This window comes from Chaetodon auriga, chromosome 13, assembly GCF_051107435.1.
Source record: "Chaetodon auriga isolate fChaAug3 chromosome 13, fChaAug3.hap1, whole genome shotgun sequence".
Taxonomy (NCBI): Eukaryota; Metazoa; Chordata; class Actinopteri; order Chaetodontiformes; family Chaetodontidae; genus Chaetodon; species Chaetodon auriga.
This window is the reverse complement of record NC_135086.1, coordinates 21049060-21065594: the sequence shown is the minus strand read 5'-3', so window position 1 is coordinate 21065594 and position 16535 is coordinate 21049060. Positions and strand designations below refer to the sequence as shown.

General features: G+C 41.0%; 1 protein-coding gene across 3 annotated transcripts; it reads right to left on the bottom strand.

Moving 5' to 3' along the window:
- Window positions 1-99: 99 nt before the first annotated feature.
- On the bottom strand, window positions 100-16169 carry il1rl2 (interleukin 1 receptor-like 2). 3 transcript variants are annotated; one of them, XM_076747122.1, is made up of 12 exons: window positions 16143-16169; window positions 14236-14311; window positions 7115-7325; window positions 6610-6775; window positions 4739-4913; window positions 4420-4491; window positions 3712-3838; window positions 3143-3282; window positions 2534-2680; window positions 2136-2300; window positions 1579-1782; window positions 100-1148 (listed from the first exon to the last, which is right to left on the bottom strand). In XM_076747122.1, the coding sequence occupies exons 2-12, from the start codon at window positions 14300-14302 to the stop codon at window positions 955-957; spliced, it is 1668 nt and encodes a 555-aa protein (XP_076603237.1). In that variant the 5' UTR covers window positions 14303-14311; window positions 16143-16169; the 3' UTR covers window positions 100-954. The 3 variants fall into 3 exon arrangements, with proteins under 3 accessions (XP_076603237.1, XP_076603238.1, XP_076603236.1); XM_076747123.1 differs by lacking the exon at window positions 16143-16169 and adding an exon at window positions 15994-15997; XM_076747121.1 differs by lacking the exon at window positions 16143-16169 and having other exon boundaries at window positions 14236-14423.
- Window positions 16170-16535: the final 366 nt, after the last annotated feature.

Here is a 16535-nt window from a genome sequence, read left to right as displayed (position 1 = left end):
ACACATTTCACTCACAGACATAACGACTTTAATGAGAGAGCATAAGGCCACACACTTCATCAGGGATGATCCCCATGAGTGTAGCACAGTACAGTACATCAAAAAGCTCATACAAATACAGGTTTATATCAGTGTCTGAGTAAAACCGATCCACAGCAATATTATCAACGTTCAACACGGCAGTCTTATTCAGTAAATATAAACCTAAGCATCCTTAAATAATTAGTGCAAATTGCAACATAGCTGGCCCTCATATGAGGACGTTGACTTCCGTATGTCTAAATAAACCTTCAGAGAGTTGTCAGATATTGAACACGTGCAGTTTCAGAACACAAATGAGGTCAAATCAGTCACTGCATGTTCAATGTTGAACTGAAACACTGAATACTGTCATGTATAATGTTTCTGCTCTCGTGAAAGGAGTAGAAGGCAGCTGAAATGGTGCTGGCCTTCGTCAACGTTCTTCCACATCACGACTGTGTAGCCATAGCATCTGTTCTCTGCGTTCTGCTCTGATCGTTATCTTACTACTGAAAACAGAGCGAAGCTGCCTTTGAAAGCTGCCTTTGAAAGGTTTTCTCTCTTTCTCTGTAACACGCTGTCACTTTCATGGCGTAGGAGAAAAGATAAACGGAAATTCTGAATTCAAAGACAGAAGGTGAGGGCAAAAGATGAAAGCCTGTAATCTACGGACCAGAGCAGCATCGTTTGTAAGGGATTCCTGTTCTGTACCTTGAAAAAATCCAGCAGATGGCCGTCTGACCTGATTGCACACAATGTGAAATTCACTGTACAAGCTGCCAATGAGCGCATTAACCACTCTTGTTTGTTTACAGGAACATGTGACATCAAAAAACACAAGTGTTTCCAGGAAACAGGTCCCAGTGGAACCAAATGGTCTACGTTGGATCCCGTCAGTAAAACCTTTGGGTACATGAGAGTTATTCACTTGGTTTATGCAATAGTCTGGAGCCGCCCTGCAGGCACTGAGGGCATGTGGTACCTCAGGTTTTTCCAGAAGTTTCTGTTAAAACACAGTTTGGTGAGTCTGTGTGTGCCACAGCAGGGTTTGTTCCACTCCAGTGATCCTTGTTTCTTCTTGATATACCGCAAAGTCTCTGGCAGGCAGCTGTAATCCACCGGACCACCTGGTTGAATAGAACAGAATACAATGTTGATGGTATATGCAAGTAATCGCTAACATACTGATGACCAATTAAAGACAGGGATACTAGGCAGATTAGGGATTCAGTGCATTGCTTCCATGCTTCTGCTGACTGGCTCTGACAGTTTCGGGATATGTAACATTCAAAGGTTTTCACAGGTTCACTTGTTTTCTAGCAACCAGGACCGGGATGGAGCAGATCTCGACTATGTTCAGTGTGACTGTGTCCGGCTAGGGTCATGCTCTCGGGTTGAACACTGTGTCTAGAGGAGAACTGCTGCAGATGTAAATCAGTTTAAATTGCATCCTAATTACGTTACTTTGTCACTTCTAGTGGTTTGATAGGTAGCCAGATGTTACACAAAGACTCTCAGATTTCTCCTCTAATGAGGCACACAAGAGTCTGTCCTCACCGATTTCCACAAGAATCACCCGGGGGTCGTTCTGAGTCAACGCGTCATAAAGGCCGATTTGCCGCTCATAGTACAGCTGATTTTCATTGGCGCATAAGAGCTCTTCTTCTTGTTTTCCATGAGTAGAAAATTTTTCCTCAGGTGACAGGATGATTATTAGCCTGCGGCATTGACGTAGTGTTGCAGAAACGACATCATGCACCGCTGTAAGAGATTAAACACAGGAAGTGAAAAAAGACATCACTGTGGGATAAATTCCTAACTTTTTGGAAAACAACCAGATTTTTAGCTGAAGACCAGACATTGTTTGACCTTGTACAATATTTTACCAAGCCCATTATCTACGTACAATCTGTATTTAATACATTTAAAAAAGATAAAAGCAATGGCTAAGTAGTATGCAGATGACCCATTACACATTTGTGCCGGCTGCAGAGATCTATATAACAATTTGAAGTGTATGGGAGACAAAGCAGGTCAAAAAATGCTTTTGCAAATGTTTTATGAGGCAAGAAATGTATTCAACATGCTTCTTAGACCACGATAGTGTTCCCGACCTTCTCCAGGGCAGTCGTCCCGTCCTCTGATGTACAGGGAGTAACCATGTTGGTTCTCCAGCTCCTCAGGCAGGATCTGCAGGGCAAAGCTTGCAGTCTCAGCTGAGCTCAAAGTGCTGGGATGGAGGAAGCTCACGTAGGCATCATAGAGCTTCCCATCTGCAGCTGTTGAGGAGACAGCAAAGCATCTATCATTGTCATTGCATCTTTCAACTTTTGACATTTCACTTCATTACTACTTCACTCATTACTGTCTTTTGCTGGCTTCATTTTCTATGGAACTTGTTTTGTGTTTATTCGATTTTGTTGACATATGTTCAAACAAGAGCATTCCTGGCAATACCCAAACAGACAATTCCACAGAAAAGCACACCTTCAACAGTTAACAAAATGCTTACGTCGTTGTTTGGAAAAGGGGCGCAGTAGTTTCCTGTAAACCAACACCAGATCTACTTTAAATAAGTGGAAGGCAGCAACCAGGGCCAAAGTAGTCAGGGAGGCAGTGAGGCAGAGAGCAACACTGGTGTGGAAAGCACTATGGTCAGCTGGAGAGAGGAGGAGGCAGACACATTCAAGCATTCAGGTCTGCTTTGATAACACATATTAAAAAAATTACAGTAAAGTGGTGCCGTGGAAAGACTTTGAGAAATGAGAACATGTTTTCCTGTTTGGCCTCCTTATGTGTCGCTGACACTATGAATTAATGCAGACACACATTTATGATAAGAAGGCACTGCCTATGTGAAACAAAGTACAATATGTATATCTAAAATACATTTAAAAGAATATTTTTGGGCGCCAAAAAGGGATGAGGAAAAAAATGATAAAAGACAAAAAAAAAAACATGTATTTAGGGCTTTTAGTATAGTTAACACTATATTCTGAATAGTTTACAAGCAATACTATTTTAATTTGTGACTAAGTCTATGTTTAAGAGAAGAGAAGAGAAGAGAAGAGAAGAGAAGAGAAGAGAAGAGAAGAGAAGAGAAGAGAAGAGAAGAGAATACCTTCTTGAAGCCACACCACCCCAACTTTCCCATCAGCTGGGCTCATTATATGGCAACGAATGGGGACATTCAGGAACTGACGACTAACTTTAGAGATGGACAGAATGGACAGGCCATACACCTTGTCTCTGTCATGAGTACTAAAAGGGACAGGACCAGTCAGTCAATCAATCAATCAATCAATCAATCTGTCAAGTAGTATATCGATAAGTCTGCTAAAAAATAAGGCAATCAAGCAAGAACATCATGTCATGTTTTGGTTGCTTTAAAAGCTGCATTAGAAATTTTTAGCAACTGGGAGACAGAGAGATTGTGCAATCTGTGCTAGAATGATGTGACCTCTACAGAATTCTGTTAATTGTCCTCTGTTTTAACTCTTGTTGCCAGACTTATTTAATGACTGACAAACACTGCTCATTGGCTGCCAGACAAATGCAGTGTAGTGTGTGTTCTTTAGCAATTGGGAGAGTTTTCTGTCTTTTTCTAAGAAGTGTTTATCTGGTTTTGTTTACAGTCCCTTCCATGAGCACATACAAGTTGAAACAGCATGACATGAGGCAGAAACTCACTATTTCCAGGAATCGCTGAGTTCCTTGTAGTCGTCAGAGAAGGTCGAGTCAATAGTCCAATACATCGAAGTCTCAGTGTCCTCACTGAAGCCCATGTAGGCCAAACACTTCAGCTCCACTCTCGTACCTGGTCACCGGTGAGATTAAAAACTGAATCAACTGCTGCTCCACACTTGCTAGAGCTTGATGAAACTGTCACTGGTGAAAAATTGTCATTGGTTACAGAAATTGATCTGAAAACATCTTAAAATGGTCTAAAATGCATCTGTGTCAGAGCTTTCATATATCCTGAAAAGTTGACTTCTGGCAACATCAAGCCCAGATGATAGTTGACAACCACCAAATTCAGAAGAGTCTTTATCATCGGACATGATTTGATCCAGAACTGTTATGTCAAATTGATCAGTCTTTGTGGCCCTGAAGGACAAGTATGAAAGATTGAGCGGGGGTCTATTGGCAGAATATGGAACAAAATATTTATAATCATGTTATGGTGACTGTATAATCACCCTGAAAATAAGAACAGCTGTGCTTTTGTTCACTTAGATTGATTAATGATTTCCTGTATTAATCCTGCGTCTTGCTCCTGACTGTTAGAAAACACTGTAGCATGTCGAGTAAATTTTATCCATATCGAAAAGTCAAACCTGACAGACATACAGTGTGTGTGAGTCATAGCGGTTAGAATTTGTGAAGTGTACTACTTGCCCACTTCAACAGTGACCACGTCCTGTTGAGGGAACACGATCTCAGGCTCCATAAAAACTGTGTTTGGATGCTCTGGGTGGAACAGAAACAAATGCAACACAATGAAATGTAATACAACCTACTGAAACCGTGCCAATAGGCCAAGCCAAATAAACTAAAATGATCTCTTTCACAGCTTCCCTGCTGCTCTGGCCTGCTGCAACTCCTTATGTTACAAAATGACAATCCTAAAATAACTCAGTAACAACATATTGCATGTGCATGTATTGTGTCAGGGACTCGGTCTGCACTTAGAGCTCAACTGATCTGCAGTGCATACTTTTTTTAATACTCAGCTGGATGCTGCATGCCGTGGTGTACGTCCTGCCGTCTAAGCTAATGTCCACTAGGCAGGTGTATTTCCCAGCATCCCCCTCTGAAGCCGCAGGCAGTCTCATGAAACCGTTCTCCTCCACAGAGATGGGCGCCCCTTGCCGCTCCACTTGGTGGCAGTTCTATACGAACAGAAATACAGACTAGAATTCTTTTCTTTACAACGTGTAATTTAGTCGCCTCTTCCCCTCAGACAGTCTGAGTCCACCAGTGCTTTACTGCATCATTTCATAACAATGTCCATCTCTCAGTACTTTGCAATAGAGCTGGGAATATTAGGTTCGGGCATAATATTTATCATTTGAATCGGGTCCGGGTCGGGCTCGGGCTTTACGTGACTTGCGCGGTAAATTCGCGATCACGTGAGGCATTTCGATCTGCGCGATAGATGCAAAATGGATGTTGCAGAGGTGAAAAGGAGATTAGCCAGTGGTGATTTTGTGTTGGTCCAGCAAGCAAATGCAAGGTGACAGGTCTGGAAAAACTTTGAACATGTACATAATGAAAATAATGAGGCAGTGGGCTATGTTAAATGCAAGAAATGCGACGTGTTGTTGAAGTATGACAGCAAAACAACGGGGAATTCGTCGCTGACCCGGCATGTTGATCGGAGCGGTAAACGTGCCTATGATCAAACTTAACAATCAATATTAACAGAAAAAAATACCGTTGTTTTTTACTTCCTTGGTTAGAGAATTTATTTTAGCTAAGACTACGTTGTTGTTCAGACATTTGTAACTATTCTGAATAAAAATTCTGAAAATGTACAGCACAAATGATTCATTCTTGGTTGATAGCCCATATGCGCGCATCTGAAAATGTCGGGCTGCAAACGGGTGCGGGCTCTACAGAGCTGTCAATCAAAACGGGCCGGGCCGGGCCGGGCCGGGCCGGGCTCGGGGCAAGTTCTGTCGGGCCCGGGCCGGTTCGGGTCTGACTTTTCAGGCCTGTTTCATGCTCTACTTTGCAACCTCCCTGCTGTGTCTGTGGCACTGTGGCTCCACACCCATTCATTGCAGCTGAAGAAATAAATCCTTAAAACAGCTGACAAATATGTAGTTTCTTTAAATAATAATAATAATGATAATTTTATAAAGAGTTAAATGGTGTATTTGTTGGGTACTTGTTTCAGCCACACTGACTCAGAGTAAATAACACTGGCTGTGTTTATGAAACATGGCAGGCAGCGCCACCCTGTGGCTGAATGATGTGTTTTTAAGTATTAGATAACAACGGCACTCAGCGCAGAGGAATAGGATATATCAGGCTTTGCGTACACAGACGATGCTTGTTAGATCAGCTTGTCTGTGGTTTTCATCTTTTCATGGGATTTTTGGCAATATGGAAAACTATCATTGTGTCACTGTACTTCTTTTGTATAAGATTTTGTTCTACAAATGAACTCATAAGTGCATACAGAGGAACTTTCCTGAAGAATATGAATGATGACCTGTAGGTTTGCTGATGCTGTATACATTAAGCTGCATGGCCATGGGATGGTTTGGCAGCATCGCCTTTGGATTTCCTTTAGGCTAGGCCCCTTGTAGACCCAGATGTGTGTTGTATCTACAGCACAACTATGGAAACCAATATCAACATCATCAGCACATTGGGCAGATGATTTGCACAACCTTCACTCAGATGTCAGCAAACATTCACATGTTCTTAGAACATAATAAGCTTCAGTGAGGTGCAAACTGGTATCAGTGCTTTCTTTGTACTCAAACTGAATTGGGAGCTAAATAAAGCAAAAAAGCCATGCAGTAAAGCACATAAATCCAATGAAAACAGCAGATAATACCGTGGAGCTGTGCGTACCTTCATCCATCGTATGTTCCCTGTGTCATTCAGTCTGAAGATCTCGCGCTGTTTGCAAGGGAGACCATAATTGCTGTCCTCTGTGATGTATCTGGTTTCAGATGGCTCAGGACACTCTCCACTGGACACTGACACCAAAAACTCCATCCTCAGTCCAGTCTCATCCCTGAAGAGAAGGAGATTAACAGTGAGACAGCAGCAGGACAGGCCAGCCCGAGCTCCAGGAACATTTACGATATGACCTGACACTGTGTGCGTCTTGTTTGTGTGATGTGAAAAAACTAAAATGATTTTGATGGGGAATAATTTGACAAATTCAAATAAATCCAGACACTCAGAAACAAACCAGGGCTCCATGCTGGCCCAATTTGTTGTGTGCTGCAGTTGGCTTGGTTTATATAAATTTATTAATTCTAGTTTATTATTGTTTTTGATACAGAGAAGTGTTTTTTTTTTTTTTTTTGGATTTGATGCAGTAAACCTTGTCATACAGGAGCTTCCGTACCTTCTCTCACAGGTGTAGGATCCATCATGAGACATCTGCACAGGTAGAAACAACAGTAACCCATCCCTGACCTCCACTCCAGTGGGCAGGCTCAGGTTGTGCCTCCCGCCTCTGCTCCAGGTCACAATGGTGTGAGCATCAGCTATGTGGCACCTCAAGACAAAAAGGTGGCCAACGCTCACGTGGTAGGTCTCTATCGTCCCACTGTGGTCTGGATGTGACACAGTGACAAAGGGAGATCAGTCATCTGTCATTCAGGGGGGATTTGAACATTAAGATACGAGTGACCACGGGTTGGCAAAACAACCCTGAAGATGATTTTTTTTATGCTTCCTGTGTGTTTGTTATACTTTGTTAATTAGCAGATAATCTCCAAAATGACTTGGACCATGGAAGAACTGTTTTTGGTGCAGGTAGCACCACAATGTAGCCAATTATAAAAGAGACAACTTCATGCTTCCTCTCATAACTTTTGAACCTCAGCCTTTCGCAACATTTGCTCATATCAGAATAACAGAGGATTAGAGGACATTAAATGATTGCACTGCACTGGTGGAGACATGCCCTCCAACTCCTTTCATATGCAGTGATGCACAAGCTGCTTTAGTATCTCCCAAATTGGCATACTGTGGCATTTTTCTACTTTATACTAAATATCAGGAGCAGTAACCAAAAAAAAAAAAAAAAAAAAAGTTTCTCCTCACCACTGAGCAGCTGCAATGCACGTTGCAAGCACTGGTGATGAGAGAAGATGATGCTCATTCACTTTTTTTTAAAACTCCAGTTTAAGCCCAAGACAGGGAACAACAACACAGTTAATATTTAGCTTTCAAAAATTTCAAAATGAATTATCATGCACAGAAGAAGTGCAAGTACATTCATGATGTTAAAAAAGCAAAACTCAACGTAAATTTTAAGGAAAGGCCACAACCAAAGTCTCAAAATGACTGTGAACAGTCATGCCAGCATTGACTACCCACACTTTAAAAGAGTCATGCTGTTTTAATCGCTACGCTTAAAGCGCATGTTACCCTTTTCTTTGGAGCTTCCGTGGCCTTGTTAATTCTGTGTATGGGTTACAACATCCTCATGCTCTTACTCTCATCGCCACACGATGGCACTGCTGCACACAAATTGCAGTGCTGCTGGGGAATGAGCGCACTATGAAATGATTCAAGCTGTGATACTACAGCTGAATAAATCAGTAAACCCGGGGTAAAAAAGATAAAAGATTAAAAAGAAACGTGTAACTTTAGCAGAAATTAGCTGGTGTTAAATCTTTTGCAGAGGTTAGTTAAACTCATATACAACGTATGACATATCTAAATAGCTGCATCAATTGAATTAATGTAAAATACCGGGTTTTGTTTACAGTAGATATTTCTGCAGTTCATTCACCAACTTGCCATTGTCAAAGCAATTAAAATTTCCATAGACTTCATATTTGTATTATTTCTATGATTTCAACATATAGTCTAAACTTCTCCCCTTTAGGATTGTCCTATTTTTGATTACACTTGAACGCAGCATCAGAAACATTCGGGATGGCGGGATAACCCATCTGAATCAGGGGTGTTACGTGACTACTATGAGCCAGCCTGAAGTTGGTGGACTGGAAACAGGCCACAGAGTTGAAAAGCGGAGTTAATAAAGAAACAAACAAACAACCACTATTATAAAAACACTGAAAATATGGTGAAAGGACATATCTTGAGTACGTGTCGGAGGACAGAAGTGTGAGACGCTGAGTGAAGCTACACATTGACTGGGAGGCTGGAGCTGATACTGATGTTAGCTAACGTTAGCTGCTAGCTTAAACGATTGATGCACCCGTGGGAATGCTCGTTTTCCATGTTGGAACTGACTAAACTGGTCAAAAGCGTACCAAGATGAGCCCTGGGATTTCGCATTACGGCGGATACATCTGCGCAGAAGAAGGCAAATAGGAGACACAAGGTATGACAGCTAACAGCTAACTCTGGTGCCACCTGCCAGTGTTCATTGCTAGCTTGTTCGTTAGTTTGCAGCAGTTGTCAGGGAGTGAATAGCAGTGGGGCTGTGTTGTGTGTGACTTACTGGGAAGCCAAAATATACTACACCAACTTTTACAAAATAATAATGATAATAATAAAAAGAAAAAGTGATATAGAAGTTCATTGAACTTGTATGATGGAGTATAAACAGAAATAGTCATTGACTTGCTTTGGAATTGATCTCTTGGACGGTTTTCTGAGTAAAATTTCTACTCCTTATCTCACTTTCTTTCCTTGAATGTTTTGAGCATGTTTTTACTAACTTTGCCTCTGCATCCAATCTGCAAGCTCATGTTTTATTTGCTGTGTTTGGCATTTGCAAACTGACAGATCATGTATTTTAAGTCTGCTAACTTGCAAATGTGTGCAGTACCTTTAATTTATATTTAGCCCAGTGTGTGTCTCTGTCATGCTGTGGTGTTTTCTTTTCCCTCTGTTGTCAGTAGTTCTTGTAGTAATTCTCTGTTCATACAGAATCTTTGGATTAAAGAAAGAGACCTGTAGGTAATGGTGCACTTCAGGTTTGGCAGAGTTGGCAGACTGCTGCATTTTGCTCCCCCTGCACACGTCAGAAACATGTGAAAGTGTGCTGACATCACAGTGAAGGTTGTAGAAAACATCTGCCCGATCTGCTGATGATGTTGCTGTTAGTTTCTAGAGTTCTGCCGTTGCTATAGATGCTACATTTTGTTAGGATTTATCAGAGGAAGTCAGTGTACAGATGTACGGCATAGTGACTGAGTGAATGCTGTGCAAGATGCTGTGTGTCCTTCAGTGTTTCCCTGCAGCTGATTGCTCTCATTGAGTAAACCCTGTATTTATGAATGGAGCTTCACCTGCTGTTTGCACAATGCTGCCATCTAATGTCTGTTTTTGTACTAGACACCTGATATTTATCTTTTTGTTGGCAAACAACGTAACTTTATGTAGACTACCTGAATTGAAGTATATGTTGCTTTCCACTGTGTGTCGGCCGACAGGCCTCTTTGTTCTTTATCGGTGGTTGATGGCAGTCTTATGTCTTACAGTATATGCAGGTCTGAGCATTAGGAGAGCTGGAGTTTGTGTGTTTCCTTTTCTGATTTATTAACCAGATTTCTTAGGAAAGTGAACGCTGTTGCAAAATGAAATGATTCCTCTTTGTGGCCGTAAAATGTTTAATCAGTTAGAGTTAATCTGTCAAGGTTCAAGGTGTGCAAACTATTTGGATCTCAGTAATGGTGTTTTGTTTGCTTAATGCCAAATGATTATTCAATTTAAAGGCTTACTAATTTTCTGTTTGCCAACCACTGTTTATCTCTAGATATATTTCCAGACGATCAAAATCACACGTTTGGATGTGAGTAAGAATATATTTAGCTGTATGATATATGTGTGTTTATGTTTCTATAACCATAACTTAGTCTGAGAAAACACTGAAAACAAAACCTCCTTGGCAGAGGTAATTACATACAAAAGCACAACAACACACAACAAGCCAGTGGGTAGATCAGTAATAGGTAGTAAAAAAAAAAAAAAAAAATAGACATTGGTATTGTATTGCCTATAAATGTCATCATCTGTCATTTGTTCTGTAATAAAATGTCCAATATATTTTACCTTATTACAAACAAAAACATATTATCAGGCAATCTGAAGTCAGGAAATTTTAGACATTTGTCCTCTTTGGTTCGACAGATCAACACTCGTACTGGCATTGCATTTGATATCATGTTCCACACCAAAAACAGAACATTTAGTAAGGAACACTGTGGCCAAGTGATGTTGAGCAAGAACAAATCATATGCAAAGAGTGCATGAGACTTGTGTCTGTGCTGCAAAGCAAGACAAATAATTTGTTCAGCCACCTGAAAAAACACTGCAAACTGCAGTCCAATGAAGGCCAAGAAGAACAATATGACTGACTGTTACCTCACTGAATCCTCATCCTTGTCCACTGTCAACTCAGACATCCGTAACAGGGCTATTGTACGTCATATCACTGTGTCTATCCAGCTCGCAAGGACAGACCGAAATAACCAATGCAATCTCATTCCATTTGGCCATAAGATGTGTGTGCAATTAACACTGTGAGCAATGAAGGCTTCAGGAAAAAGATCACCACACTGGACAAAAGATATGTGATCCCCTCACGCAGTCGTTTCACCAAAGTGGCACTACCTGTGCTCCTGACGTCGAGGGGAGAGGGATGTCACAACAGGTTGAGTACTTTGCAACTACCACTGACCTACGGTCAAGCAGAACAGTGGCTGTTCATGAGCCTGACAGTTCATGACATCTACAGTGATTTTACAGTTAAGAGTCGATGATTGTAAACCAGACCACACAGGAGGGTCAACTGGCCAGGGACTGCGGGAAGCAATGGCCTTGTTGTGAAGGCAGCTCCTTTGAATAAATGGATGAGGATCCAGTGCTTTGGCCTAAGGTTCCATCTAGCAATCTGTGGGTAGCAGGATATATTTAAAAAAAGACATATTTTCTGTAATCTGTGATGATTAATTATATGTAATGTGTGCTGATTGTGTTAATATGGTGCAAACAGTTTGTGAATGACAATAGTAATATAACAACAATATGATGTGGGTTGTTTAACAAATGTGTATAGAGGCAATTTTATTCTGTGCTTTAATTTTACAAATGAATCTTTCATGTTCTTTTTTTGAGAATGCAATGAGAGATCATTGGATCGACTGTGCACAGGGCCTCTGCAGACAGCTGGTGAGCAGTTTCTCGTACAGCTGCAAGCGTAATAATCAACGAGGCGCAAAGGGAGTTTAAGCTTCCAGAGCAGAGTTTATTGCCATCAAACAAGAGCCTGATGGGCTAAAATAAAAGAATGAATAAAACTGAGATGGCACGCTGTGATTTAAAAACCCTCTTGCTTTGCCCTCCACAATGCTGGCTGCTAAAGATGCTCTGCGAGCCAGTGTTTGGTCAGTTCTGGGCTTCTGTAGAAACATGGTGGAAACATGGCAGACTCTGTGCAAGAGGACCAGCTCCCTCTGTAGATATAAAGAGCTCATTCTAAGCTAATGGCAACAATAACAATAACAGTTCTTATTTTCAGGTGATGATACACTCATGAAAACAGAAACACTATTACATCTACCTAAATCCTGCTCACTGGTTCTTGAGGAGAAATTTTATTTAGCTTTGATTTTCAGCTTCAAATACCTCCATCCTCTGGCAAGATGCTGTGCTCGTTTGACGAATAGTTTGATCTTAAAGAAGTACAGTTCTGTACGTTTTATGCTGTCAACCGCAGATGGTGTATGCTCTGACTGTGTGACTAATTTGGAAAGCACATACCGTAAGCTGTATGACTAGTATTGTACTGAAGATCATCGTGCAGAGACTTGAATCTTGAATGTCAGAGAGTCCTTGACTGCTCCAACAAGGACATTTATAACACGGTCCCTGCGTCCAGCTGTAGTACCACGTACTATGTAGAGAAAATGGAGCTTCAAAAATGTTTTTCTCAGCTCTCACTGAGGGAAAACTTGACCAAGCGGCAGTATGCTAATGTAAGTGTTTTCAAAGGAAATCACTGATTTTTATAGCTTCAGCCTCCTGTGTGAAGCTTGTGTAACATCACACTGAGTAAACTGTTTCCTTTCCAGCCCAATGCTGACGTCTTTATCGTGTTTCCTGGAGACGCAGCCATAAACTGTCAAAGTAAATGTTTGCTGTCCTTGACCTGTTTAATTAACAGAGGACACAGATTGAAAGAACCTGGTGGCATAGAAGTCCCTGTGGACATGGAATAAAATGTGTGGTCTGTATAACAGCATATATGATGTGTGGCTTTAGCCAACATGGTGTGTGTGTGTGTGTGTGTGTGTGTGTGTGTGTGTGTGTGTGTGTGTGGGTGGGGCAGTGAGTGTGTGTGCACTCAGGGCACACCTCTCACCACACTGCATCATATTGTGCAAATGGTACCTTCCAAGATCTCATGAGAAATACAACATCTGAGATTTAATTAGGGGGAACCAAATGTCACGTTGTAGTTCCCAGTAGGGATGGGAATGGAGGACCAGGTCCAGTTGAGAACTGTTTCCAAATTGCCCAATCCAACTGACTTATATGCCTCTGAGCTTATCAGCTCCTTCTATCAACGCCTGCATGTTTTTCTGACTGTTGCCCATTGCAAAATAATGTCCAACACATGCGTCTATGCTGCTGGAAACTTGCACCAAGAAGGACATGGTGGAGAAGTAGAAATGGTCCAAAGCGTGCCTTCATTTCACACAGAGAGGTGACAACAGAGCTTGTTGTAATGTCTGTAAATGTACGGTTTCAGGTAAGAGTGGAAACACCAGCAATATGATGAAACATCTTTCTATGCAACGCTGGCTTAAATTGCAGGAATGTCTTGTGTTTGACATCTGCCGCTGCTTCATGACTGAGCAGCACGTCCGTTACCAAGCGTAAATATCCTGTGTTACAATAACATTAGCATCGCACAGGAAGGCTTGACATTTATCAGGAATCACAAAGGAAGTCGATGAAGAATCGGCAGAATGGAGAATGACATTGGTCTCAAAAGTTCCAATCTCTAGTTTTCAGTCATCACAATATCAAGTGATTTTTTTATATATATCTGAATCTATTTTCTCCTCTGAAGTGTCGGTTCAGTCCCATATGTCTGTGTGCATACAATATGTGCGCATATTTTAAACGAACTTAGATTTACATGAGAAAAGTCATAATAAATAAATGAAGTCATAGTAATGCTCAAGAGGATTTCTCAAGTGCCTGGTTAACAGGTTATAAACAGGAAAGGCAGTGTTGCTATAACTTTCAGTTTATAATTCTTATCTTCTAATTCTTTATCTTTACCCTTTCAAAGCCTTTTTTTACTCTAACTCATAGAAGGCCATGTTAATTTTTTGGACAGGAATAATACTGAAACTGAAAATGGTCAAACCTATGAGTCAGCAAGTAGCTCAGATTAACGACTGGACAACGACTTTGTGCTAGAAAATTCCTGTAAAGGAGCCAGAGTGTGGGTTTAGAAATGATTCCTGAAAGCAGAGGCTGTTCTCAGTCTGTAAAGGGCTCAGAGGAGTTGTGATGATCAGTACTCACTGTGTGCCACTGTGAATGCCAGAGACAGAGCAGCAACCAGCCAGAAGACCCAGCGTGCCGCTGCCATAGTCCTCGTCTGTGGGAAAGACAGGTTACGTTTCATTTAAATCCTGTGTAAACTCTCGGCCATGGCTCATGTTCTCAGCCGAATCTCAGTAAAGTTTCTTGACATGTTTCCTTATGGGCGGACTGACTGAACAGTTTCCTCTAAAGGGAAGTGAGAGGTGCAGTTTACAGAACTGACTTAAGGAAGGCAGACCTGAAACACTCCCAGTGAAGTCCCAGGAAGTTCCACAGATTGGTGTGCATTTTGGAGGGACAGTCTCTCTCTCTCTCTCTTTCTCTTTCTCTCTCTCTCTCTCTCTCTCTCTCTCTCTCTTTCTCTCTCTCTCTCTCTCTCTCTCTCTCTCTCTCTCTGAAATATCAAATCCACCTCTAAGCCTCTTAGTATCATCTTTGATCAGTTTCTGACTTTTGACTAACATGTTACTGAGCTTGTTCAGTCCTGTTTCCTTCAGCTAAGAAACATCACAAAAGTCAGATGTATGTTTCCTCCAGCCTTGATTATTGTAATTCCCTTTACACGTGTCGATTACGTTTGGCTCAGAAAGAAGCTCCCAGGCTGTTAACTGAACTAGCTGATGGTCCCACATTACCCCTGTTCTTACTTCCCTCCATTGGTTTCCTGTAAAATTCTGAATAAACTAGAAAATCCTGTTGATTACATATTAGGTTCTGCATGACTTCACCCCCAGTTACATTTCTGATCTCTTCTCTCTGTGTTCCACTTCTCTGTCACTCCGATCCTCTAATCTCGGTGAAGGTGTCTTTGTTGTTTTAGCCCTGACCCTCTGCAATAATTTCTCCATCTATCAGATTTCCTGAATCTTTGGACTGTTTCAAGTAGCTCTAAAAATGCATTTTTATGGGCAAACCTTTTATAGGTCTCCACTCTGGGCTTTCATTTTTTATTATTTTCATTGTCTGGTTGTCTCTTATTTTGCTGTGCTTTATATTGTAAGATTTTTTTTATCTTATTCGTTCATTCATTTATATCTCTTATGTGTGTGAAGCACTTTGTAACTGTATGTTTTAAAAAATATTTGATATTTAAGACTTTACTTACTCACTCTCATACTCCCTCTTTCTTTATCTGTTCATCTTAATGAACTGATTGAACGGTCTTTGTCCTTCATTGTAGTACTTTTGTTCTGGATTTCCAGCACAATACTGCTGTTTTGACTCAGATATTATGTCGTATCCTGGAGAAAATCCCAATTGCGTAACTGTAGAAACTACTGTACCTTTACATAACTGGCTGTTGAGAACTGAATTGGACAGAAAACAACATCCTTATGCAGATATGCGCACATTATGAGGGGTTTTTCAGCACCATTGAATTACAAATGAAAGGCTCGGAAGAGAAGCACTCATTTGAAGGTCAGTAAATAATATACTTTACAGGTTGTTAATGTAAAGATCTTTTGTTAGTGGTAATTATTTTCAGAGCATTGCACAGTTTATAGCCACGTTAATTTGCAACCACTTATAAGAAAAACATATGCAGTGTGTTTTCTAAATACTTATGCATTTACCTTGATTTAAAAGCCGACAGCTATAAATTCAGTATTGAATATCAAAAGGCACCAAAGAAATTACAGGAAAAAGAGATACACTGTAGGGAAGACACCATAAAACAACTGAGTCAATGTGAAACCAGTTACACACACAGCATGTATAGAAAAATACTATACTTACTTCAGTTATCGTACAGATGTAGTGCAGAATAATCATCAACCGCTATGTCAATTCTCCATGCACTACCACATACACAGTAAAATGACAGGGCTGCAGTAGTAAAGAGCAGACTGTGCAGAACTGTGACTTTGATGATGGTTTGAACTTACCTGGCTGAGTGTCGAGACTTAAAGTTTGTTTCTTCTCTACTACTTGTACTAATCTGATGAAATGGTGGATTTTCCCACCTTATGTCTTCGCAGTAGTTTCTACTGTTCCTCTAACACCTGCGTGAAATTTCCACTCGGCCGGAAAAAAGTACAACTTGCTTTGCAGTAAAGGTAGGCTGCAATGATTCACGCCGTGCTCAGCAGAGCTGTGATTCAAAAGTAGGCCACCAGACCACATTTGCTCTAGATATGAGAGTGATATCTATGTGTTGCCCTTGTGCAATGAAGGTTTTAAGAGTGTCTCAGTTTTCCAGATATGCTTCTTTCAGAATAGATTCCGAAAAGTGCCAACATTTTGTACTGTTGGACTTGCAAGATGCATTGTTGTCATTC